This window comes from Sciurus carolinensis, chromosome 1, assembly GCF_902686445.1.
Source record: "Sciurus carolinensis chromosome 1, mSciCar1.2, whole genome shotgun sequence".
NCBI lineage: Eukaryota > Metazoa > Chordata > Mammalia > Rodentia > Sciuridae > Sciurus > Sciurus carolinensis.
Genome location: NC_062213.1, coordinates 50145888 through 50171563, shown reverse-complemented (window position 1 = coordinate 50171563; position 25676 = coordinate 50145888). Strand labels below are relative to the sequence as shown.

General features: G+C 35.2%; 1 protein-coding gene across 1 annotated transcript in view; it reads left to right on the top strand.

Moving 5' to 3' along the window:
- Cnbd1 (cyclic nucleotide binding domain containing 1) overlaps positions 1–25676 on the top strand; it is a 484214-nt gene that overhangs the window by 46522 nt on the left and 412016 nt on the right. The window contains exon 3 of the mRNA XM_047565748.1: positions 3757–3912. Coding sequence (XP_047421704.1) covers positions 3757–3912 — 156 coding nt within the window. The remainder of the gene's footprint in view (positions 1–3756; positions 3913–25676) is intronic.

The following is a 25676-nucleotide window of genomic DNA, read 5'->3' as shown; positions in this document are numbered from 1 at the left end:
ACCCCAAACTTTGAATCTTGGTTAATTACACTGATGTTGGAGGATTGAGTGAGAACAAATTGCTAAATTTGTTCTTTTTAATTTTGTTTGGTGGTATTGTTAATCCATATCACCTGAGTTCATTGAGTTTTTTTGTTTTATCTAGAATGTAGTGAAATTTAAAAAAACATTGCTATCTATAAACTACTTTTGAACTATTTATGGCTCTTTTAACAATGCATAAATCTGTGATACTAGACATTTGCCGTGTGAAAAACACTGACCCACTGACCTACCCAGACCTTCCAAATGTTCATATCTTTACACAATATAAAAATATCACATTTGTTAAAATCATCACTGATCTCCTTAGAGAAGGATTTAAGTATTGGTAAATTCTCAAGCTTACAGGGGAAGATGTAAGTATTCTGGAATTTTAATTTTCACTTGAAAACTTAGATTTTATCATTGGCAACAGATGTTATGTTGCTTTTGGAAATGACAATCTGATTTTACTTTTTATGAATTTTTCTCAAAAAAGAAATGAGTCAGGTCATATCCAAACACTCAAATCAGTTATAGTTTGTCCATTGATTGTTTATTTAAGTAAATATGGAACACAAAAATAAAGTGGATAGTTCAGCTGGCAACTCAGAAGCAGAAACACTTTTACTTAAGGGAAAAAAATCTCATCAGAAGTCTGTAGAAAACTCTGTTTTCAAGTTTTCATACAGGACATTACAAAGAGGTGTCAAGAGTCTATGGATTAAGATTTAGTAAGATTAATAATAATATTGAATTTTTAAAATTGCATGTATGCACTGACAAATTCAGTAATTGCTAGTATAGTTTTATGCCCTTACCTTGATTCATGCTTAAATGCAAAGAGTTCTATTGTCATTACTTTTGCATGGTCAAATTCCAACACAGCCAAAGAGGTAAATAACATCTTAATGGTACTGTGAGCTATAAAAATAATATTTTTCCTTTTATAGTTACTAAGGCATTAAATTACTTAGCACTTTTCTGTAAATAGACAACAATTCATCAATAGGTGAGTGAATATATGAAAAGATGATTATTTTCTCACACTAATTAAATTCACAATTTAAAAAATAATAATATGGTAGCAGTGAGAATGCAGAGCAGTTTAAACTTATACTTGTTGAAAGTATAAATTATTGTATCCAGTTTGGAAAATAATTTGACATAATTAAAGATGCACACACATTATGGCTTAACAACTCCATTTTGGTTCATGTCCTGAAGAAGTTTTACATACATAAAATTGGTTGTATAAAACAAACAAAAAGACAAACAAAAAACAAGCCTAAAAGCAAAAATTCAATTGCCAACAGGCTAGCATATGGAAAAAAAAAAAACTTATATGGTACATGCATAATAATAAAATCTTACACAGCAGTGAAATGAATGAATAGCAGTCATTAAATCTCATGAACAAAAAGTTTAGCAACAAAGAAGTAAGTTATAGAATTCACAAGAATGATATCTTGAAATATCTTGTGAATATTTTTGTTTTGTAATCAATAAAAACAATGCCAAAACTTTAAAATGTTAGCATCAGATGAAGCAATAAAATTACATCTTGTTATGGTTTAGATGTGAGGTGTCCTCCAAAAGGTCATGAGTGAGACAAGGCAAGAAGGTTTAGAGGAGCAGTGCTTTGGTTATGAGGACTTTAACCTAATCAGTTAAGTAATCTCCTGAATGGGAATTAACTGAGTGGTTACTGAAAGAGGGTAGGGTGTGGCTGGAAGGTTGCTCCCTGGGGGTGTGCCTTTGATGTTTCTATTTATGCTGGTGAATGAAGCCTCTCTTTCTCTCTGTCTCTGCTTACTGGTGCATGTCCTCAGCCCCCTTCTTCCTCTACAAGCCTCTTCTGCCTTGATGTACCATCTCTCCTTGGGCTCAGAGCAATGGAATACCAATACTATATATATATATGAATACTATATAGTGAGACCTCTGAAACCATGAACCCCAAATAAACTTTTCCTCCTCTAAAATTGTTTTTGTCAGGTCCTTTGGAAAAGCTAACTAAAACACTGCTCTAATTACTAACTCTATATGGTAACAATCCAATTCTCTAATAATTTCATGTACCTGTCTTGTTTACCTTGAGTAAAAATGAATCCATAAATAATTTCACAAAAACATGAAAAGGTTGATCATATCTTGAAATATCTTGTGAATATTTTTATTTGTTTTGTAATCTATAAAAACAATGCCAAAACCTTCAAATGTTAACATCTTTGTGCAATGATTATTTGACAGGGCAAAAAGTTTTTTTTTTTTTGTTTTTTTTTTTTTTTTTTTTTAATTTAGGATCTTTAGAGTTTTTTTCCCTACAGGAAAATTCCTGGTACTTTCTTCTTCAAATATAATTTTATAGGTACAGGGAATCGAATCTAGGGGTGATTAGCCAGTGAGCCACATCCCTAGCTCCCCTTTTTTATGTTTTGAGACAGGGTCTTGATACATCCTTAGGGCCTCACTAAGTTTCTAAGGTTGGTCTCGAACTTACAATCCACCTGCCTCAACCTCCGGAGATACTGGGTTTATAGGTGTGTACCACTGTGCCCAGCACCTGGAATATTCGTTGTCTAAATATTTTTGAGTTTATATGCTTTAGCTTAAATCTCTTTTTCTTTTTCTATTTTTGCCCTCATACTTTGGATTGAACCTACGGTCTCGTGTATGCTAGGCAAGTATTCTATTACTGAGCTACACTCCCAGTCATTTTTATCTTTTTTAGTTTGATATGGGGGTCTCCATAAATTGTCCAGGCTGGCTTCTAACTTGTAATCCTCCTGCCTCACCCTCTCTGGCAGCTGGGATTAGAGGTGTGTGCCACCACACCGGCCCTAAATCTCTTTCTGAGGAGAATTACTGTCTTTCCTTTAATTACCTTGTCTTATAATTGAGGGATAATATTTTCTATTTCACATAGTTAATTGTTACTGAGATAATATATATAATAATGTTTAGCAGAGTAGCTAAAACATTTAAGGATTCAATAAATGTTAGACATTAATTTATAATTTACTATTGTTTTTCCACATTATATCTTATTTAACTTTTGAAAATCTTTCCAGGGATATTAATGACCCCATCTATTATATGTGGCTAACCTATGATCATTTGGGTTTTTATCAACTTTATACCTTATTTTCTTCTTAAAGATGAACAAGACTTGTGGGATTCCTTTTCCTTAAGTTTTCAGTGACTGCTCAATAAGAATGCTTGGTGTGAAAAAATGACTGGGAAATGGTCTCTTATTCATGCATTTATTGGGGACTTAGCTATATAATATACCATAGCACAAGAATAAGGTCTGATGAGTAACTTTAAGTTGCAAATGGTTTACTAGGAAAAAACAAAGGCTTAAAATATTATGAGCAGTAGTAAAAACACTGAAAGCACATGTGCTGAGTGTAAAGAGAAGGGCATTAGTTGATGACTTAAACTATTTCCCTAAATTACATAAACCTAGTAAGATATTTTGATTGCTTAGGAGAGCTATAATTCATATAGTCAAATTCTATACACTGAAAATATTTCCTGTATGGTAGTTTTTAGATTTGATTTAGAGTGACAAGTGTATTTTATGATTGAAAAAATTCTAAACCACTGAAAAAGGATATGTTATTAAAATGCTAAATTAGAACAGGGCATTTCTACTGTTGGCAATAAAGTTTCTATAAGTAAATCTTTTGAAACATGCAGTAACATGAATTATTATGTTTCCTCATTCAGAGAGCCTAGTAAAGAGACAGGAGTAAGTCAACAGCAACTTGATGATTCTCATAATATAGCTGTCCATGTTAAAAAAGCACGTGGTGGCCCTACTTTATATGGACAAAAAGACTCTACAGAGATGTTCCCAGAATTTCTAGATATTGTAAGGAAACTGTAAGTATTTTTAATATATTATTTCTTTTAGTTAAAGAATTCTTTTTAATTGCTTTTTTAAAAAGATTTTTGTTTTCAGATAAGTGTGCTTTAGCACTACTGGTTGATTCAGAAGTGTTGGAGAGTGGAGCCTTTGTTTCAGGATGAATACAGTTTTTATGCCTTCAGTCTTCACAGTGTGTTATGGATATATTGCTAAACTTATGACTCATCATCTTAATTTTAAGTTGCAAGCAAAATATGTGTTGTAAAATGATGCTGTAAAATCAAAATTATGTTTGAAATTTCACTTGCTTTTGATTATGTGAAGACCGTTCACAGAATTTAAACTGTCTTCCCCATCACAGAACCTTAAAATAAACTTACCTTTTATTTCCTTGAGCACTTTGTGCTGTTAGGGACAAAACTTGCCTGGAGAAGGACAAGAAGAAGCGGGTGGAGGGGAAAGAGAAGGAGAAAGAGAGGATGAAATCTGAGTGGAGGCTGGGTATTAGAAATGGTTTTGGATTTGGGAATAAAATTAAAGTTGAAAGGGTACCATGGAAACATGTGATATTAAAATTGAAATCAATAACAAAAATAAAACCAAGAAAGTATCAAAACTAGAATTGTCCCTAAGACAGACCAATACTGTGGATGAGTAATTGAAAATCTGATTTTTTTATTTGTTTTGAATAATGCACTAAGAATTGTATGCTATAGTACTTTTGTTTTTTTTCAAAATTGTAGATGTGTATTTGAGAAAATATGATCATACCTTTCAGGAAATTTGAGAATGGTCAGAGTTCTCATGCTTTTAACTTATCATAATGAAAAAAATATAGCAAATGTGAATAACTTTTTAGGGAAGCAGGAATGAGTGATTTATAGAGAAGGAGATCAACCACCTGTCACATAGGGGTACAATTAAATTGTTGTAAAAACAGGAAATCCAACCAAAATGTGCCCAGTGAGGTTTTGAAAAAATATGTTGTATCTGGTAAAATATCACTAAAGCACTGAAAATTATTAGAGATACAGGATGACACAGTCATGTTCACTTTATTAAACTACAATTTTGACTAATATTGCATTGGACTCAAAATTTTTAGTTCCCAGTAATCCTTGGAAACTAAATCATTCACTACTGATTTCAGATTATGCTGGACTGAAAGATTTTAATGTTAGTGGTAACTCCCTCTTTCTAACTTTAATAAAGTAGCAGTTTCCAGATCATGCATTTTCCGTTCTGAGATGCAGAAGGAATTCAGCAATAGTGATTCCCAAGCAGCCATGGTTGTCCAGCAAGGTGTCAGAATGGCAGGAGGTAAATCTAGGTTGAGATTGGAATGAAAATTGCAATTGAGTAAGAGGTCCAGTGCTATCTGAGCAAGGGACTAATGTGAAAAAGAGGAGTCATGATAGAATGCTGTGCTGTGTCCTTACATGGACATCTACAGGTTCCATTTAAACCCCCAGGACAGTAGATGTTGGATCAGTGTCAATTTCCAGTCCCCATTTCCATACTCATTTATGAGAGAATGCATGAATGAGTAGAAGAAGTAGTACTGCAATCTCTTGATATCAATAGCTGGTCAGGTGGGTCTCCACACACGGCAGATCTCATTAATGCCAATGGGTTTTAGCAGTCATGGTAGAGTAAATGGTAAAGGAACTAATTTTCTTCAGATGTTAAATGTTCACACAAAGTATTAAATTCTGTACATAAAATTTCTGATTTAATCTACACATTAATGTTTTGAGGTAGCTATGATAAATAAGTTGGTAAGTAAAAGAGGAATGTGTGTGCTAAATTCATAGTCTATGTTTTTCTATAGCATGTTTCTTTCTTTTTGATTTGACACACTAGTGTGTTAGTTTTGTATTGTTGCATTATAAGTATCATAAACTTATTAAATAATATATATTTAAAATAATATAGATTTCTAATCTCTCTGAATAAGGTTTATCTGGTCTTCTGTTCAGTGTCTCAAGGGTTAAATCAAAGTGTGCACCAGCCTGTGTTAATATCTGGAGCATGAAATTCTCTTCCAGACTCACGTGATTGTTGGCAATATTCAGTTCCTTGTGGTCATAGGACTGAGGTCCCCAGTTTTTTACTGACTTTCATCTGGGGCATCTGTGATTGAGAGAATAGCTGAGCATGGTGGTGCATGCCTGTAACCTCAGCAACTAGGGAGCCTGAGGCAGGAAAATGGACATTTCAAGGCTAGCATAAGCAATTGAATGAGACCCTGATGCTAGACAAATGTGCCAGAAACGTACATGGGAGAAAAGATGTTCTTTTTAACAAATGGTGCTGATAAAACTGGATATTAATCTGTAAGAGAAGCAAGCTGTACCCCTATCTCTCACCCTGCATGTAAGTCTCAGAGTAAATTAAAGACCTAGGAATTATACCAGAAGCTCGGCAACTTATAGAAGAAAATGTGGGTCCCATACTCCAACATATCAGCACAGGAATTAACTTCTTTAATAGGATCCCTAAAGCACAAGAAATAAGACTTAAAATCTACAAGTTGGATGTTACCAAACTATAAAATTTCTGCACAGCAAAGGAAACAATTAGGAGCATGAAGAGAGAGCCTAGAGAATGGGAGAAGATCTTTGCCACCTGCTTCTCAAATAGGGCATCAATATCTGAACTCAAAAAACTTAACACCAAAAAAGCAAATAACCCAATCAATAAATGGGCAAAGGAGCTAAGCAGACATTTCTCAAAAGAAGAAATACAAATGGCCAACAAATATGTGAAAAAATGTTCAACATCTCTAGCAATTAGGGAAAAACAAATCAAAACCACATTGAAATTTTATCTCATTCAGTCAGAATGGCAATTATCAAGAATACATATAACAATATGTGTTGGTGAAAATGTGGGGAAAAAGATATATTCATGCATTGTTGGTCAGACTGCAAATTAGTGCAACCACTCTGGAAAAAAATCTAGGAATGGAACCATTCCCAAAACTGGGAATGGAACCATCATATGACTCAGCCATCCCCACTCCATTCCAAAAGATATAAAATCAGCATAGTACAGTGATTGCAGCCATATCAATGTTTATAGCAGCTCAATTCACAATAGCCAAACTATGGAACCAACCCAGGTGTCCTTCATGTATATATATACACAATAGAGTATTACCAAGCCATAAAAATGAATGAAATTATGCCATTTCCTGGCAAATGGATAGAACTGCCCACTATAATACTAAGCAAAATAAGTCAGACCCAGAAAGTCAAAGATAAAAAGTTTTCTCTGACTAGAAGAAGTCAGTCTAAAATAAGGGGACAGGAGAAAGAAAGAAACTTGGGTGGGTAGGAATTCCATCAAAATAAAAGACTAATCAGGGGAATAGAAGAAGGGAACTGTTCAGGCGGGAGGAAGAAGGAGGGGTGGGATAAGGAAAAAACTGTGGAATGAAACTGAACTTTCTAAATGTACATATATAAATATACTATATTGAAACTCACCATTATATATATCCACAAGATACTAATTAAAGAATGTAAATAAATAGATCTATGAAGGAGAGGAAAGAGAACAGGGGCAGGAGAAGGGAGTGTAAGAATATGTACTGGGGACTGAATTGGAGCAATTTATATTCCATGCATTTATAATTATGACAAAACTAATCCTAATGTACAACTATTGTGAACTATTAAAAATAATTGAAAAAAGAGATTAATTTTGAGTAATAGTGGATTTAGAAAAAGCATATATCCCTGACACAATTAGGAAACCATTAAGTATTGGTAACTTGGTGTGACATAGCTTCATCACACCGACTGCTCCGTAACTTCTACTTCAAACCAGTAGCTCTGTGTTTCATACTGGATGGTAGGAAGAACAAATGGTTTTGAAATATTAACATTATTGTAAAAAACATTAAAAAATCATTATGTGGTATATCAAAAAGAAGGATTTGAGTAACTAGAGGATGCTGTGTAATTGGAAAGGGTGCTGTGGAGCAGAGTGTGGAAGAGAAATAGAGTAAGATATGAAGTTTTTATTTTAAGGTATATCAGACTGACTATAATAAATGTGTGTTATGTATTAGTTAGGGTTTTGGACTATAAGCAATAGAAATTGACTCATTTAATTAAAACAATAGCAATAACAAAAAAAAAACAAGCAAAGGATGGGGAATCTGTGGAAGAACAATGACAACATAACAAAAATGATAGAAACTAAGAAAATCTTGAATTCTTTTCAAGGTACAACATTGGAATCAAGTAGGTATCACTACTTTTGATTGGGAAGTATTAGGATCACACTATAATTTTAAGGGTTGGGAGTCAGATTGTCATAGTTTGCTTGTGTACCTACACCTTGGGTAAATGTAAAGGGAGCAGTAAACTTTGATAGGCAGTTTTGCTGAATTTATATGCAATTTCAAAGGGATAGCATTTCAAAAGAAAGTATTTCAAAAAGAAGGGAAAATGAACACAAATAAATAATACTAATAGCTGTGAACTAAAGCATGACTTAGAAATTTAATTTCTAGGTAACTTTGACTGATGTTCTTTTTCACCCAGTAATTAAAGAATGTGACAGATACTTTTGAACTACTTGGTGTTTCTGGCATTTTTCCCAGTGTTGGGACTGCAGGAACACACAACGTCTGTTGTCATTGTGTTAGTTTTTTCTCACTGTGACCAAAATGCATGTCAAGAGCAACTTTGAGGAAGAAAAGTTTATTTTGGCTCATGGTTTCAGAGTGGTTTAGTTCACGGTGGGCTGACTCCACTGTTCTGGACCCAAGATGAGGTAGAATACCATGGCTGAAGGGTATGATGGAAGAGCCCTCCTCAGAGGAGCCAGGAAGCAGAGAGAACAAGGGGAAGGGGCCCCAGAGTAGATGAACCCTTCCAGGACATGCCCCCAGTGACCTACCTCCTCTAGTCATGCCCCACTGCCTATAGTTACCACTGTTAATCCATTCAGACTAGGATAGACTGATGAGGTTATAGCTCTTGCGATCCAAACATTTCACCTCCAAACATTCCCAAATTAACACAGGAACTTTGGGGGAACACTTCACATCCAAACCATAATCACCATGGAGCATACAGTCTAATGTAAGAGAGAGATAATAGAATCATATGTGTTGTTTAAGTTAATGATGAGTATTGGGAAGAAAAACTAATCCAGAATAGGGGGCTAGAGCTTGATAGAAATGATCAGGAACGTTTTCTCTGAAAAATGGTACCCTCAGATTATTTTACTGAATGAGAGAGCTAGCCAATTGAATATATTGGAGAAGTGCATCCCATGTAGAGGAAAGACAGTGCAAGAGTTCAGGGATGGAAACATAGTTTGCAAAAAAACAAACAGCATTGGCAAGGAGGCCATTGTTGTGAAAGTGCATGGAACATGGGAAGAGTTGGTAGAAAGGAGGCTTCAGAGATTCCCAGAAACAGATTGACACTTAGGGTTGTGTAGGTGTGCTAAGATTTTAATGTTGGTGTGATAACATTTTATTACTTACATGACACAAGGCCATGCGTGGATATGGTCTGCTGTGGGTGCCAGGATGAGACTTGGGGTGAACCGTCAGGATGCTTTCAAATTGGTCTAGATGAGAAATGACTGTGGTCTCTATTCTGTATTAAAAAGTTTGTTTCAAAATGCATAATTTGATTTTATTTCTTTTTTTTAAGACTTAAGCATGGTTGAATTTATAGTCTTGGAAGCAAGTCTGCTCAATTGATGGCTAACTTGATGCAGAATGTGGGCAAATCATCTAATGCTCTCATATGCTTTCATTTGATTGCATTGTCTATAACAATGTAAGCTTTTAAAAAGCTGTTATAAGTACTTTGGTAAAAATAATTGGTTTCTTTATAAATGACTAATTTCTGAAAAAAATAAGTGAGGTATGTGTGTGTTTGTGGGGGTTGTGGAAAGGGTAGGAGAAGTGAGGAACTTATAAATGAGCTGTGAAAAGCAGTTTAAGATCCTCTGAGAAAACTTGGCCCAATTGTTTTTTCTTCTACTTTCTCCAATTAAAGATGTTTCCTTTGAGGGAATGAGGCATCTGAAGATCATTATGTTTCAGTGGAGCGATGATGCAAAGCCACTTCTCAGGAATGACTCAGAGGGAATTGCTCCCTGGAAGAACATCAGGATTTTTTGCCTTTTAGATTCAGGCTATTTAAATTCCAAATGCAATATGGTTCTTACGCTGTTGTCCTCTGGTGAAATGGCACATAAGATGAGGAATTGCAGTCTCAAACTATATTTAAGGGCTTATGCTGATTAGAGAAAAACACTTTGTGGAGCTATTAATTCTGTTAAAAATACAGCATTTGGAGGGAAACTGTGCTACACACTGTGGGGAGTGTGTCCCCTAGAAAAGAGAATCTTTATTTGGAGCTAAAAGGGAACATAGGTTAATAAAGAATGGTGTGAACACTGAGAGTAATTTAGATTTCTGGCAGAAACAGTGATCATTTATGATATAGAAATGGGAATTAAAGGAAGAGAATTATTTGTGTTGAGATCAGCTAGCAAAGGACAAAACTTAAAAGGTCCACTGATAGCTGTGGTGATTTTACAGAATATGGCACTCATTCTTGGTCCATTTGTGGCAGCAAGAGTCAAAGTTACATTTGGGATGTTCAAGTTGCCAGATGTCTGGCCTGTGAACAGAAGGGATTGGATTATTAACTGGACTATTTTAATTTTAAGTCCTTTAATCTTGGACAACTTTTTACTTCTTGATTTTCAATTCCCTCATGTATAAAAGGGGCATAATTATGAACCTTATAACTTTATAATGTCATTACTGTTGTTCATCCCTGATGAAATTAAAAGTGTAAAATCCTGTAAAAATTACTTGGTCCATCCTAGGCCCTGTGTAAATGTCAACTGCCCCTTTCCCAAAGAATCCTACTTATCTTGACCAGGTTTTACCAAAGACTTTACTATTTACTTTCCATATTTGAATTTTAGAGGGTTTCTACTACTAATGTCTCGGAATAATAATGTGTCCCATTTGTTTTTCCTTAAAGAAAGAATATACAAATTTCTCTTATTCATGCATAAATGATGGCTATTCCTTATTTATTATTTCTTGAATTAATTTGCAAGTTTCCTGACATACTTTCATACTAGAGTTTAAGAAACTGCTATTTGGTCACAAATAAGCTAGTATTTTTTAAAAAAATCATATTTTTATACTAATGTTTGGAAATAAGCGATTATTTTTATTATAATATTTGTTACAAAATTATTTTTTCACTCTATCAATCTATTTTTTCAGAACACATGTTATGGTTTGGATGTGCAGTGTCACCCAAAAGCTCATGTGTGAGACAATGCAAGAAAGTTTAGAGGAGAAATTATTGGGTTATGAGAGCCTTCATCCACTCAATTAATTAATCCCCCAATGGGGATTAACTAAGTGGTAACTGAAGGAGGGTAGGGTGTGACTGGAGGAGGTGGGTCATTGGGGCCATGTCTTTGGATATATATTTCGTTTTTGATAAGTAGTCGCTCTCTGCTGCCTAATCATCATGTGAACTGCTTCCCTCCACCAAACTTCTGCCATGATGTTTTGCCTCATCTTAAGCCCTGAGGAATGGAGCTGGATGTCTGTGGACTGAGACTTCTGAAACTGTGAGCCCTTAAATAAACTTTTCCTCCTCTACTGTTTTACCGGTTGGGTCTTTTAGGCACAGCAGCAAAAAAGTTGAGTAAAACAGATATGAATGTTAAAACTGAGTCTTCTTGTTTTGGATGACTTATTTTTGCATTTTAAGATAGAATTTTTTTTCAAAGAAATGTTTTATGAAGTATCTGGTATAAGTTTTCTCTTAGATTTCTAAGTGAAATAGAAAGAACACATTATACACTGAGACTTCAGGTCTTATCACTCTAATGGGAGTTTTTATTATTTGTTGTATCATAGATTTAATAACATTAGAACACAAAGTCTCCAAAATATTTCTTGTAACATCTGCTAAATCATCACAAACAAGTACGATTTCATTAAAAATTTAATATCTGATTGTACAAAAATTTTAATTGCCTTTCTAATGCAATCATTTATTCTTATTGATAATTGAAGTCATCTTGAAAGTTGTCCTGACTTTATCAAAATGTCTTAGTTTTACTTAAGGGCAATTATGCTTTATACATATGAGCAGAATGCTTCAAACTCTAGGAGTTGTTATCTTCTGGTAGGAAGAACCACTTTGGCAAGACTTAGGAAACAAACTCCAGGTGTTAGTCTTATCATATCAGAAAATCTTGGCAAGATTTTGTTGTTTTTAGCAGAGCGTTGGTCTATGTGGACATTGTTGTCTGTCAGACCTTGGGTCTATCTGCAGAGAGGTAAACAATCTGGTAGTTTGTAGAAATCTGGAACATAATTCCTTATTTGCCTCTCCTTTCTTTTATCCACTAACAAATGAGAATGTGGTCAGTGATCTGTAATGTGTTTGTAATATCCATTTTTGGTTCTCAGCAGATTTGTGAATCTACCTCCTATCTCATGGTCAGTCTGAAATTTGTTTTCAACATAAGTCAGTGTGCTGGGCACATCCACATTTAAGTCTTTCAGCATTTGCCTTCACTTTTCTTGAGTAAACACTTAGAAGAGCTTAATTACATGGTAGACCTATGTTGAACTTTTTAAGAAACTGCCAAACTGTTTTCCAAAGTGGTTGTGCCACTTGACCTTCTCATCAGCCTGAGAGTTCATGTTTTTGCTGTACATAAAATTCTAGATTGGCAGTCGTTTTCTTTTACCAGTATGATTTTGTTTCAACTATGAACTTAGCTATCAGTCTTGTTGCTAATCTTTTGAAAGTAATAAAAATTTTTACCTAATTGATTTCAGATTTTGTCTTTGTTTTTTAAAGTTTTACTCTGATGTGTCTTTTTTTTTTTTTTTTTTGTCTCTAGATTCAAGTTCTTGAAGTCTGGCACTGATGCCTTAGAAATTTCTTAACCGTTTATCTATCGCATATTCCTTCTGATAAGGGTTCTTCCTCCTCTTTATTTTTGGTGGTACTGGGGATCCAACTGAGGGCCTCCTATATGGCCAGGCTAAACACTCTACCACTGAGCACATCTCAACTCTTGTTTGCTTTATTTCTTGTTCACCAATTTCCTTGTAAGTCAGGCCTTGTCTGTGGTATTAATCTCATTCACAGAGTTCTTAATTTTAGTTATGTATTTATCATTTCTAGAAACATCCAATAGATTCTCTTTTACAAAAAATAGTTCTTGCCCCAAATCTTCATATTATAATTTATTTCCTTGGACATTTCAGTTTTAATTTTTTGAATTGTGATTATGATTATTGATCTGTGAGCATTTGATTTTTTTTAAAGTTCTTACATACTCTATTCTGTTTCATTTAAATTTGTCTTGTCATATGCCAATTACATATGGGTTTAAAAACAATTTTAGTTTTATGGTGTGTTTTGCTATCTGGTGAGATAATTTCTTAGTATTTTGGAAATGCTTTAAATATATAAAATAATAACCTTCTTTTTCAGGATCATGGAATATATTGTACATTTGTTTTAAGCTTCTTTAGTGAGCCTAATCAGTTTTCATATAAGTCTGTATTTTTTGAGATAATTCTCTAACTTTTATATCTTTTTGGTGAATTTTTGGAAAATAAGATTTTTTCTTATATTTTCTAATTGCATATCCAGTTTATGTGAAAGCTAGTTAACTAAGTCTCTATATATTTGAAACTGATTGCTTTACTAATACATGTTAATTCTAATGTATTTCAATATATTTTATTTTTAAGTAGTTATAATACAGTATGGGAATAATGATAATTTTATTTCCTTTCAAATAAATGCATTTAATTTTCATTTATCATCTTAGTATTAAGTAGAACATTGAAAATAATAAACAATCATGGGATGGTGAGCAACTTTTTCACGTATTTTTTATAGTATGCTTCTAGTGAGTTACCTGCTGTGTGCTGTTGGGTGTTGGTTAAGACGTGAAAAATATACTGGAGTGAAAACATGCTTACCAAAATGTCTTGAGTATAAAAAGCAGTTTGCAATTTTATGAATACAAGATAATGGAAAATGTATTTACCTGAGTTTGTTTAAAAAAATGATAAGCATATCCAATTTCCAAAATTTTATGAAACTTAGTGAATAAGAAGTACATGATTTATAGATTTGGGCATAGTAGGTGAGATTCACACACACGCGCACACACACACACACACACACACACACACACACAAAAGCCTTTACCATTTCTCCACCCTATTTTATGCCCTGGGAAGATGACTTTTATGAACTGCATCAGCTATACTTCCTTGTCATCTAGTTTCCAGTCGGATTTCACATAATGGGAAACACTCAAAGGTAAGAAGGGGTGGAAGGAGAATGAGATCTGAGTCATTCTCCTGACTCCTTTCTTGTCAGGTCGACAAAATTGGCTGTCTTGATACTGAATGCCATGGCCGGCCCCTTCTGCAACTGGATTCCTCTCAGAATGTTAGCCACCCCTTTCTTTCCTTGTATGTTCAGACCTAAAGCTGGTAGTAACGTCCTGTGGTTCCCATCCCCATTTCCAGCATTTCTCGTGGATCCTTCATCTGCTTGTTGTCTTTCGTAAACCCATCTACTCCCTTCACCTTTTTAAGGGTGTAACCTTTCTGTGTAACGAAATGTTTGTGTGACTCTCTGTAAGTACAGTTCCAAACATCCTAGAGAGCCATACCACTGCTCCGCATGGTATCTTCACCCCCAGCCAGGCTGTATCTTTTGTGGTACTGTGTGGGGGATGCTGTTTCATGTGCTTTTGTCAGTGTTTCTCCCTTTGCCCTGAACATGTTCTTCCTGTCCACTTTTCACTTTTCTCTCTGAAGCCATTCTGGTATAACAGGTGAGATTCTACAGGTATATTTTTGAGTCTCTCCATGTAGACTTTTATTTAGATTTATCAATGTAGTTTATTTGCATGGCCAAGGGTTGCATTCTTGTTATTAAACTGGAATCTCCCTAAAAGGTGATGGGACCTTATCTCATGTATCATAGTTTAGTTATGCTTTGGATATAATTTCTGGTGTACAGCAATTGAAAAATATTTAGAAAATGAATGAGTCCAGCTGTTTTGAGTAGCAATTCCATAAATCTGTGTTAGAATTGATATACTATGGGAAAGGTTGTAAGCGATAGTCATTCAGAAGTTATGTTTGGTTGAAGATAGGTCTTCAGTGTTTTTGCTGCTCTGACATGTTTTTCTTAAAAAATTACACTTTGTTTTTGTAATGTAAGGTAGAGTTAGAATCCTATAGAATTTAAACTAGACAGGGACTTATACAGTCTGAGAGAGGTATTGATCCCTTCCTGAAGAAATGAAGTAGATATAGGTTAAGAGAACTGAGGAAACTTTAATTATTATACTTATTTTAAAAGCAGTAATCTTCTAATTTCTGATAGTGATCTGGTGCCATGGAATTTTGGTTTTTCTGTCTAGATTCCATATGAAACAGAATATCGATATTTTTGGACTATTACAAAAGAAGGATAAGCTTGTAAGGGTATTTTTTAAAGTGGAAAATGTATGCCAAATAATTATTTAAAAAACAGGAAATATTATATCCTACAATTATAAAATACCAGAGATATGATCAGAATGCTGTATTTTATAGAAGAGGTATGAAAAATATAAGTATGAAAATATGTTCAATATTATTAATAACCAAGGGAAGACAAATTAAAATTATAAAAACAAATTATAATTATAAAGTTATAATGCAATGTCAAGACTGCAATATCTATCAAGTTAAAAAAATTAAAGTGGGAAATATAAAATTTTGGAAATCATGATACCATGGAAGTTCTTACACAATGATTTGGATAGTATAAACCAATATAATCATATTAAAAAACATCATTATCTAGAATAGTAGAATATGGATTCTTTTTTGCATTTTTTAAAAATTAACTTTAATTTGGCCGATAATAACTCTACAGTGGGGTAACTGTACAAAGTGAAATTTGGATGCATGTTGCCATGTGGAATTATCATACTGTGCTTATCTATGTGATAAAAACATTTAAAATCTGTTCTAGGAATTTCAAAATAATAATACATTATTAACTGTAGTCAAGATTATTTGCAATAGATCACCAGAACTTAACATATCTAATTGAAAGTTTGTACTTTCTGACTAATATCTCTCTTTCCCCATCCACTCCCATACCCCTCTTTCAGCTTCTGGCAATCACCATTCTAAGTCTCTTCTTTGGTTTCAACTGTATGGATTCCTCTTATGTGAGATCATGTGGTATTTGTCTTCCTTATTTATTTCACTTAAATGTCCTCTGGATCCATCCATGCTGTCACAAATGACAGAACTTATTTTTTTTTCTTCTTTTTTTTTTAAAAGACTGAACCCTCTTTCATTGTTATATGCACATTTGAAAAATTCACTCACACATTAATGGGCATTTTGGTTATTTCCATACCTTGGTTGTAATGAATAGTGCTGCGGTGAATATGGAAGTGTGATGGCTCTTTGCCATACTGATTTCAATTCCTTTGGATATATACCCAGAGGTAGGATTGCTGGAGGATGTAGTACTTCTACTTTTGTTAAGGACACTCCAAAGTGTCTTCCATAAAGACTGTACTAATGTACATTCTCACCAACAGTATAAAAGGGTTCCCTTTTCTCCACATCTTTGCCAACATTTACTACCTTCTATCTCTGATAATAGCCTTTCTAACAGGGGTGTCTCATGATTTTAATTTGCATTTCCCTACTGATTAGAGATGCTGAGCATTTTGTAGGCTGTTTATAATGTGTTTGTCATGATCTGCTTTCTGTTTCTATAACAAAATACCCAAGATCTGGATAATTTGCAAAGAAAACTGGTTTACTTAGTTTGCAGTTTTGGGATGCTGAAAAGTTCAAGATTTGGCCACATCTAATGAAGGTCGCATTCATGCTTTGTTACAACATGGTGGATAGCATCATATATTAGGAGAGCATGTGAAAGTGGTTGGCGGCCTGTGCCAAAAGACCAAACACAGGGGGTGGTTTTGCTTTTTAATTATCTGCTCTTGTGTTAATTAATCTTGTCCCACGAAATCTAATCCATTCCCTGGAGACAATCACTAATCCCTTTTAAGGGTGGTGGCCCCCTGCCCTAATTACCTACCCTTAAGCCCCATGTTTCAGAGTTTTCCCTCTTTGATCTTTGGAAAGCATACACAGGATGAAGTAGGAGATGATATGAAAAGGGTATTTGAAAACAGTTTTTGTCTCCAATTTAAAGTTAAAAATCTCCATACTTGATATTTGATTTATAAAATGCTATTGATTTGATATTTCTAATAAATAAGCATAATTTTGTACATAAAGGAGATACTTGTATTTTAATAACTATTTTTTCTAATTCTACTCCTCAAAGTAGCTAAGTGCATTATTTTTCTAGGAAAAAAGTATAATCCATAGAATAGTCCAAGCATATTTGGAAGTTGAGTATATTCAATGAACATTCCAAGTAATGAATCATGTAATGCAATTTTTCTTTTTTCCATGCTAAGATTATGTCTTCAAATTAATTCAAGCTTTGAATCAATCAGTGAGCTATTAATTCCCAAAATTAAATTAAATGTCAGATCTTGTTTTCCCTTTGTAGTCTCTATTTTTTTTTTATTAATCACTGGAGAACAGCAATATTTGTATTCTTATATTTTTTTATATAGGCAGTGCATCTCTTTCTAAGTGTAAGTAAGAAAATGTCAGAATGAAAGCTACAACAAATAATACTGAGTATCCAATTCCAAATGGTTACTCCATCAGAAATGTTTCCTAATAAACATTTCAGACAAATTAATTCATCAGTATCGAACACAGATATTTGTTCAGAGGTACCCTCTTTGTATATAGGAGTTCCCATTAGGTATGTGCTTTTGTGGATATCATGTGAAAGGCTTGGTAGCATTTAATTTTTAGATGTTTGATGAAATTAATTGATAGAGACATTTGTTGATGTCATTTTCTTTAGTCATAATTTTAGTTACAACTTTAATTTCTTTGATTGATAAAAGTAATTCATTATTTCTATATCTCCTTTGATACATTCAATAACTTCTGATTTATAATGAATTTGTCTTTGAAATTAAGTCATCAAAATTGTAGACATAACACTGTCATAGGCACTTCTTCCTTTAATATCCATGAGATTGGAAGTTATGTTCTTTCATGTATGAATTGACAATTTGTATCTTTTTCTTGATGAGTCCAGCCCAAAGGTCATCAATTTTTAGAACCAGAAACTTCTGTTGTTTGAAATATATTTATTAGGTTACTTGAGGTTATTGTGGTAAAAAAGGAGATGTATTGCAATTTCATGGAAATTACAGTGTCATCAAATAGACAACAAGCAAGTAAAAATGTCAATATGTAATTAAAACTTTTGCTAAATGCTGTGATTGAAGAGTGTTTTGATGGAGAATAGCCCTAGAAGTGGAAAAGAGTGTCTGTGGGTTATATATCGAAGTCAGGACAAAGGTCTTAAGACTGTAATAATTAAGCCGAAATCTGAAGCAGCGCAAAGAATCCTGTGAACAAAAAGACAATGGACATTCTGGACAGAATGAGCACCTTGGGTGGAATCTTAGGTGAGAATGCTTTCAACAGAGGGTTCCATAACAGGAAGGAGGCTGGAAGAGCTTGGGGCTGATGCAGGCGGAACCTAACAGGTTTGAAGAGCTAGGCAGGGTTCAGATCCGATGGTGATTTGTGAATCATTGTAGGGAACCATTCCTGACTTAATGGGTGGGGGAAATAAGCAAACATAAGCAAATACTCATGAAAACAGCAGGGTGACTTTTATACTGGAAGCATAAATGATAAATTGGGGATCAGCATGCTTTTACTTTCAACATCAAGACATTAAATATGTTCATTATAGCTACTCAACTCCGCATTATACTGCAGAAACAACTATACTAAATAAACAAACGAGTGAGAGTGTTACACAAAAACTAGTTATGAAAACAGACAATGGGTCTGGACTTGGCTGGGAGGCCATAGCTTTCTGATACTGGACATAAACCAACAGTTTTTACCTCTAATTCTGACTTAGGAAAAAAAAAAAAATCAGAGTTGAAAATCCAGATGTAGTTTTGAAGTATGAGAACTCATTTGTTACAAAAAATCGAGGGGATTACTGTACAAGGAATAGAAATGCATAAGGATGCATGTGGGCATATACTGTTGCTGGAGGTGCACAAAATGGGGCATGGTAAAGTGCTGCATGCAGGTGGGATGCAGAGATAGAGTGGAAGTCCATGCACCTGGGGAGGTGGGAGGTCTGCTATGTGCTAAGGTGCCTGAGTTAATTGTTTCATTACCATGTGTATTAGTCAGGGTTCTCTAGAGGGACAGAATCAACAGGAAGTATGATTATAAAAGGGGATTTATTAGATTGGCTTACACGACCAGAAGCTGGATAGTCCACAATGGCCGTCTGCAGTTGAAGAGCTGGAAGAACCAGCAGCTGCTCAGGTCAAGAGGCAGAAACCCCAGAACAAGAAGGATCAACAGTGCTTACCCAGTCCAGGACCAAGGCTTCTGGAAACTACCCAGAGAATCACTGGCAAAGTCCACTTTGGAAGAGTGAAGAAGCAAGAGTCTAATGTCCTCAGATGATCGAAGCAGCGTTCAAGGACGAGTTCAAGAAGAGCGGAGCTTGTATCTGCATCTGCTTCCTTGTTCTTCCAACTTTTATTCCACCATATTGGGCTGTGCTGTCCATGCTTAGGGAGGGTCTCCACTTCAGTCCCTATCCCACATTCCAGGCAGTCCTAGACACGCCCTCATGGACACACCCAGAAGTATTTTAATTATTAGCTTGTCTTAATCCAGTCAAGTTGACAATTGAAAATAACCATTACACCATGTTTAGGTACTAAGGTGCTAATTGGCATTAGTGTGAAAGATGGAGGAGGATAAAAGTAGAAGTGTTTTGTCAAAAAATACTCAATGGCTTCCTATTTCTTGCTAAATAAATCTAAACTCCTCTTGCTGTTCAGGCCCTTTACCTAATCTCCACCCATAATCCCAGTCTAATTTCATTTGCTCTCATTTCCCCTAGGAGGAATTTTATCTCTCTGACTGATTTCCACCTTGTAATTTGGCTTCTATTATCTAAAGGATCATCTCTCCCAGTTTTTTTTTTTTTTCAAATTTTTAAATTCAGGATGCATTTCTAGACGTTCCCTGAGGCTATTTCTTCCCACTCAACCTCTTTTATTGACTGTAACTCATAATTTGGCAACTAGTTACACAAGTTCTCATTTGTGATTCTGTTGTGTTTCTTTCTTACATCTCACTAGGATTATAAACTCCTTCTGCAGAGAAATTATGGCTTTCCTACTGAGTGTTTTTCTTAATGCCGACAACACTTTGAAGCACAAAAACACATTGATTAATTGATAAAAATATCAATAACATTGAATGGTCTACCTGAGCAAAAGCTAATGTAAAAACTAGTTTATAAACCTGATAAATGTTTTCTAAAGCATTCTTCACTATGCTGTTTAATATTTATGCATGAGTTATTTGTACTTTAAAACATTATAGTAGTAGAATGTTTATAAAATTTTATGCCTTCTGTTTTCAATTTTTTAAAGCTGACGTTTTCTACCTTTTGGGAAGAAGTATTCTGTTTTAAGTAATGAGTTATGCAACTGTACTGAAAGAGGTTAATAAGCAGAATAGGGAGTGCTCATGAAAGCACAATCAGTTCAGAGCTTAAACAATGATAGATTCTGTTAGTCTGTTGGACCTGCTAGAACAAGATGCCATAGACTGGGGGACTTAGGACCCAAATAAATTAAGTCTTGCAGTTTTGGAACCTGGGAAGCCCAGGATCAAGGTACTGGAAAATTTGGTTCTGATAGGACCCAATTTATATTTGTAGATGGCGCCATCTCACTGTATTTTCACATGATGGAAGGAGCTAGGCAGTTTTCGGGGGCTTCTTTAATAAGGAGCTCATCATCCTTTGAAGGCCCCAACTTCTACTATAACCTTAGACATTAGGTTTCAACATACAAAGTTCTGGGGAACACAAATATTTGTACCACAACAAAATTACACCTGAAATACGGAGTATATCATGTAATGAGGAACCAGAAAACTTTTGGGAATTAAAATTTCATATTTAGAGGAGATTATTTCATTAACAAAAAATGATGTGATAATTCCCTTCAGAAAACACACTAAATTAAAATGATGTAAGTCACACGTTAGCACCTCCTGGGTATCACTGCAATTTTTATCTTGCTCTTGGTCTTCCTGTATACCTGGTACACATTACCTTTTGTCATTGCCTGGGAAATGTGATTAGGTCACGGTCAGTCTGTCGCTGTTCACACTCCTTTGCTTGGATATTCCAAACTTTTAGTCCACCTTGAGAAAGATTAAGCCATGAGTCACCAACAGGGCCTCATTTCTCTGGGAAATAGGGGTCAGAGAAGTATCACCTCTGAGACTGTTTTCCTATTCCATGCTGAATGAGGTCAGTAAAGGTGTGGGGTAGTCACTGATTTAGACTGTCTGCCTCCAGGCCCAACCCTGTGGGGCTTGTGTGCACTAATAGAATTAGAAAGTGTCTTCTAATGTGCAATAACCTTGAGGTCCCTAACGAGTCACAACTAGGAAGATTGAGCAGTTTTGTCCCAGGTTCTCTTCAGCTCCAAGGGTGACTAATTTTGTAGTAGGTTCTAATCTTTTTGGTGATAAGTTTGTGCTTACCTTACGGTAGGGACCCACGCCTCCACCAACTCCTGCCATTACTGGCAGTTTAGTGTCCTCTTCTTAAATGCTGAGGATGAGTCCAGAGTGCACCCAGGATTCACAAAACAAAGGCAAACATATTCCATAAAATACAGAGTAGATAGAGCGAGGATTCTTGTTATTTTTTGTGGTTATGTTCTGTGTTAGTTGCTGTTGATACAGACCACTGTGCCTGGGGGAAATATAGAATCAGGTCCTAGTGAGCAACCAGTCACAACAATCTGATCACCTGATCAATACATAACCTTGTTTTAGGTATGTTTTTGTTTAGAGATATTTTATTGAATAGATATTGTTGGATTCATTAACATTGAGCTCACAGCCAACAACACTAGAACTTGAGTCTGAATGAAGCTGATAGTGTCTAATGTATTTTCTATTATGCACATTACAAGTTTCTTGTGCTCAGGAGCACTTTGCTTGGGGGGACATTTTACACAATGAAATCATCAACAAAAAGCACAGACATGCAAAACACATGGTGCTAAATAAACTGTGAAAGGACATTTGTTTATAGCACGAGAGCTGAAGAGAAGACAGAACTTTGCTTTCTCAACATTAGCTAAAGTCCTGAACACTGGACAACTCAAGTTTCTTGCTATTATGCACATATGCACTGATCACTGTGGGAACATCTTGAGTATTGATTGGGGGTTACTAATAAATTTTAGTGAGTAGATAGATTAATAAACGTAACATCTATAATCAGGGTCAACTGTATATTACTGACACAATGCATGATATATTTTTTTAAACAATCTATATACTTTGAACAAATTGGAACTGTACCTTTTTATAACTGCCCAGGGTTGAAATGGATCAATCAGAGTGAGACTCACCCAGTTTTTATGCCATTTCACCCACATTTTACAGTCTGTTAGATTTATATCTATGAATGGGTCTTATCTTCGCCTGGACCGTCAAAGCTTTCCGCAGTCCATCTCTGTGTAACTGTTTCTGATTGGAGTATGATTTGACAAATCTGCTATAAAATGGAAAACATCTTTCCCAACCATCCCTGTCATTTATGTCCATTACCTGGGTGGACCTCAGTCATTTTAAATCACAAGAGTCATCTTATTTCAATACTAAAGTGTACATGCTATTTAAATAATCAGCTCTCTGAACTTGGTTCTGAATTAAGTCAGTCTTTGGAAGAGTGGCTGAGGAGTGGGAGGGGGACTTTTAGGCTTCTTTTCACTTTTTTCCCACTAGCTCTTTTGCCTGTTCCCTTTCATCTGATATCCAGGGGTGCCCCCATGTCAGGGTCAGGGGAAGGTGGAGTATAGAAAAGGCAATCCTGGGTGACTTGAATCTAGTGACCTAGATTGGTTTTCTGGTTGAGACAACATCCTATTCTCTTTATTCTCTACAGAGTTTTGTGAGTTTTTCAGATATTTCTCTATGGAGAAACTTTCTGTGCAGTTAAAAAAATGTGAGCAATGCTTCTGCTAGGTATCATTGCTTCAAAGTCCAAGTTTAACTTCTCTTTCCTCGCTCCTCCATCTCATCTCCCAACTTCTGACTGATTTCCTCCTTGGGGTTTATTCACTCTATTAAAAAAAACTACATAAATGTCTATATATTTATATATATATATATATAAATAAGCCATAGCAAAATTATAACTGATATATATATCGGCTGTGTTTTATTACAAAGGGCATCTTCTTCCCTGAAAACGTCTTTCCATTTTCCTATCCCTCAGACTGAGAGTCCTGCCTCTTGCCTTTACATCCTTTAAATGCATGTTAGATACTAATTTCTTATTTTTTCACACTTCAGAGGATACATATAAGACTATATGGTGGAACTTTTTAAGTTCCTTTCTCTTGACTTGTGATGAAAGTGAATATTCCCTGCCATTCCCAGTGGAAGACATCCAGTGATGCTCATCAAAACATCATTCCTTTATTAATTGCCCATGAACTTTAGACCCCCAGGACAAAACCAGGAACATGATTACTTAGTGTGTCCCACCTGAATGGCAAAGTCTGTAATCCTGTTTGCAGTGTGGCCCTTATTATTTTCTTAGCTGCAGGGTGAATTTTACCAATTTTCTCTTTCATTTTGTTTTCTAGGAAAAGGTCACGGGTACCGTATTCATCAAATACTCTTTAAATTCTTAATTTTTCATTTTTTGCAATGGTAGTATAGTTTGTTACTATGTGGTCTCTGGAGCCAGACAGCCTTGATTCAAATAGGACTTTGAGCAAAGGATATAATCCCATTACACTCTGGTTTTCTCATAGGTAAAGTTGGGTGAAAAAGAAGACCTGCATTTTGTTTTTGTGAAGAGAAATTAACACTTAAAGAGTGAGCTGGTGTGGTACATGGTAGATGCTAAATATTAGGTATTATGATTGAGAATGTGTTTTGGTTATTGTATATTTGAATAACAGCTTGACTAGATCCAAGTTGGATCCTTGGATTTCTCTTTCATTCTTTATTGTTACCTTTTTAAAATTTGTTTTTTTTAGATATACATGAAAGTAGAGTGTATTTTGGCAAACTATGCAGACAGGGAGTATAACTTATTCTACTTAGGATCCTACTCTCGTGGTTGTACATGACATGGAGTTACTCTGGATGTGTATATATACAAGGATAGGAAAATTATTTTGGGTTTATTCTACTGTCTTTTCTATCCCCACTCCCTACTTTATTCCTCTTTGTCTAATGTAATGAACTTTTGTTCTTTCCTTATCTATCCTCCATTGTTGTGGGTTAGCATCCACATATCAGAGAGAATATTTGGCCTTTATTTTGGGACTGGCTTATTTCACTAAGCATGATATTCTTGAACTCCATCCATTTACTGGAAAATGCCCCAATTTCATTCTTCTTGAAGACTGAGTAATATTCTATTGTGTATATATACCACAGTTTTTTTGTCCATTCATCTGTTGAAGGGCACCTAGTTTGGTTCTATAACTTGCTACTGTGAATTGAGCTGCTATAAACATTGATGTGACTGTGTCACTATAGTATACTGATTTTAAGTCCTTTGGGTATAAACTGAGCAGTGGGATAGCTGGGTCAAATGGTGGTTTCATTCCAAGTTTTCTAAGGAATCTCCATACTGCTTTTCAAAGTAGTTGCACCAATTTGCAGTCCCACCAGCAATGTATGGGTGTATCTTTTACCCCACATCCTTGTCAATAGTTGTTGTTGCTTGTGTTCTTGATAATTGCCATTCTAACTGGAGTGAGTTGGAATCTCAGTGTAGTTTTAATTTGCATTTCTCTTATTGCTAGAGATGTTGAACATTTTTTCTTTTATTTGTTGCCATTTGTATTTCTTCTTCCATTAAGTGCTTCTTCCTTTTCTTTGCTTATTTATTGATTGGGTTATTATTATTATTATTTTGTTGTTAAGTTTTTTGAGTTCTTTGCACATCCTGGAAATTAATGCTGTATCTTGACGCCATCCAGCGGAGTCAATTTGGCCTGGGAGACAAACGAGTAGCGAGACTTCGAAATGGTTTATTGATGATTCAGAAACTCAGGAATGCTGGCACTCAAGGAGAGCTAGCTTATATTCCCTCCAGGAGGCAGAGGGTAGGGCCAACGCTAGTTAAGCGAAGATCAGGTGAGGAGCTAGCTATCCAATCATGGTAAAGGTCATAACAGCAGGCACGAGTAGGAGCGCTGGGGAACACATGTGCACGCATTGTGTGCGTGGACTTAATTGAATATGACCAATGATAAAACACCTGGGTGTGCTTATGCTCACCGACTTCCTCACCGCCAATGTGATCAAAACAACTTCTGACTGGCTGCCAGGCGCCATCTTGGCGTAGTCCATATGGCATAGCCCCCAACAGTATCTGAGGTAAAGGTGATAAAAAGATTCTCCCATTCCGTAGGCTCTCTATTCACATTCTTGATTGTTTCCTTTGCTGTAAAGAAACTTTTTAGTTTGATGTCATCCCAATTTTTGATT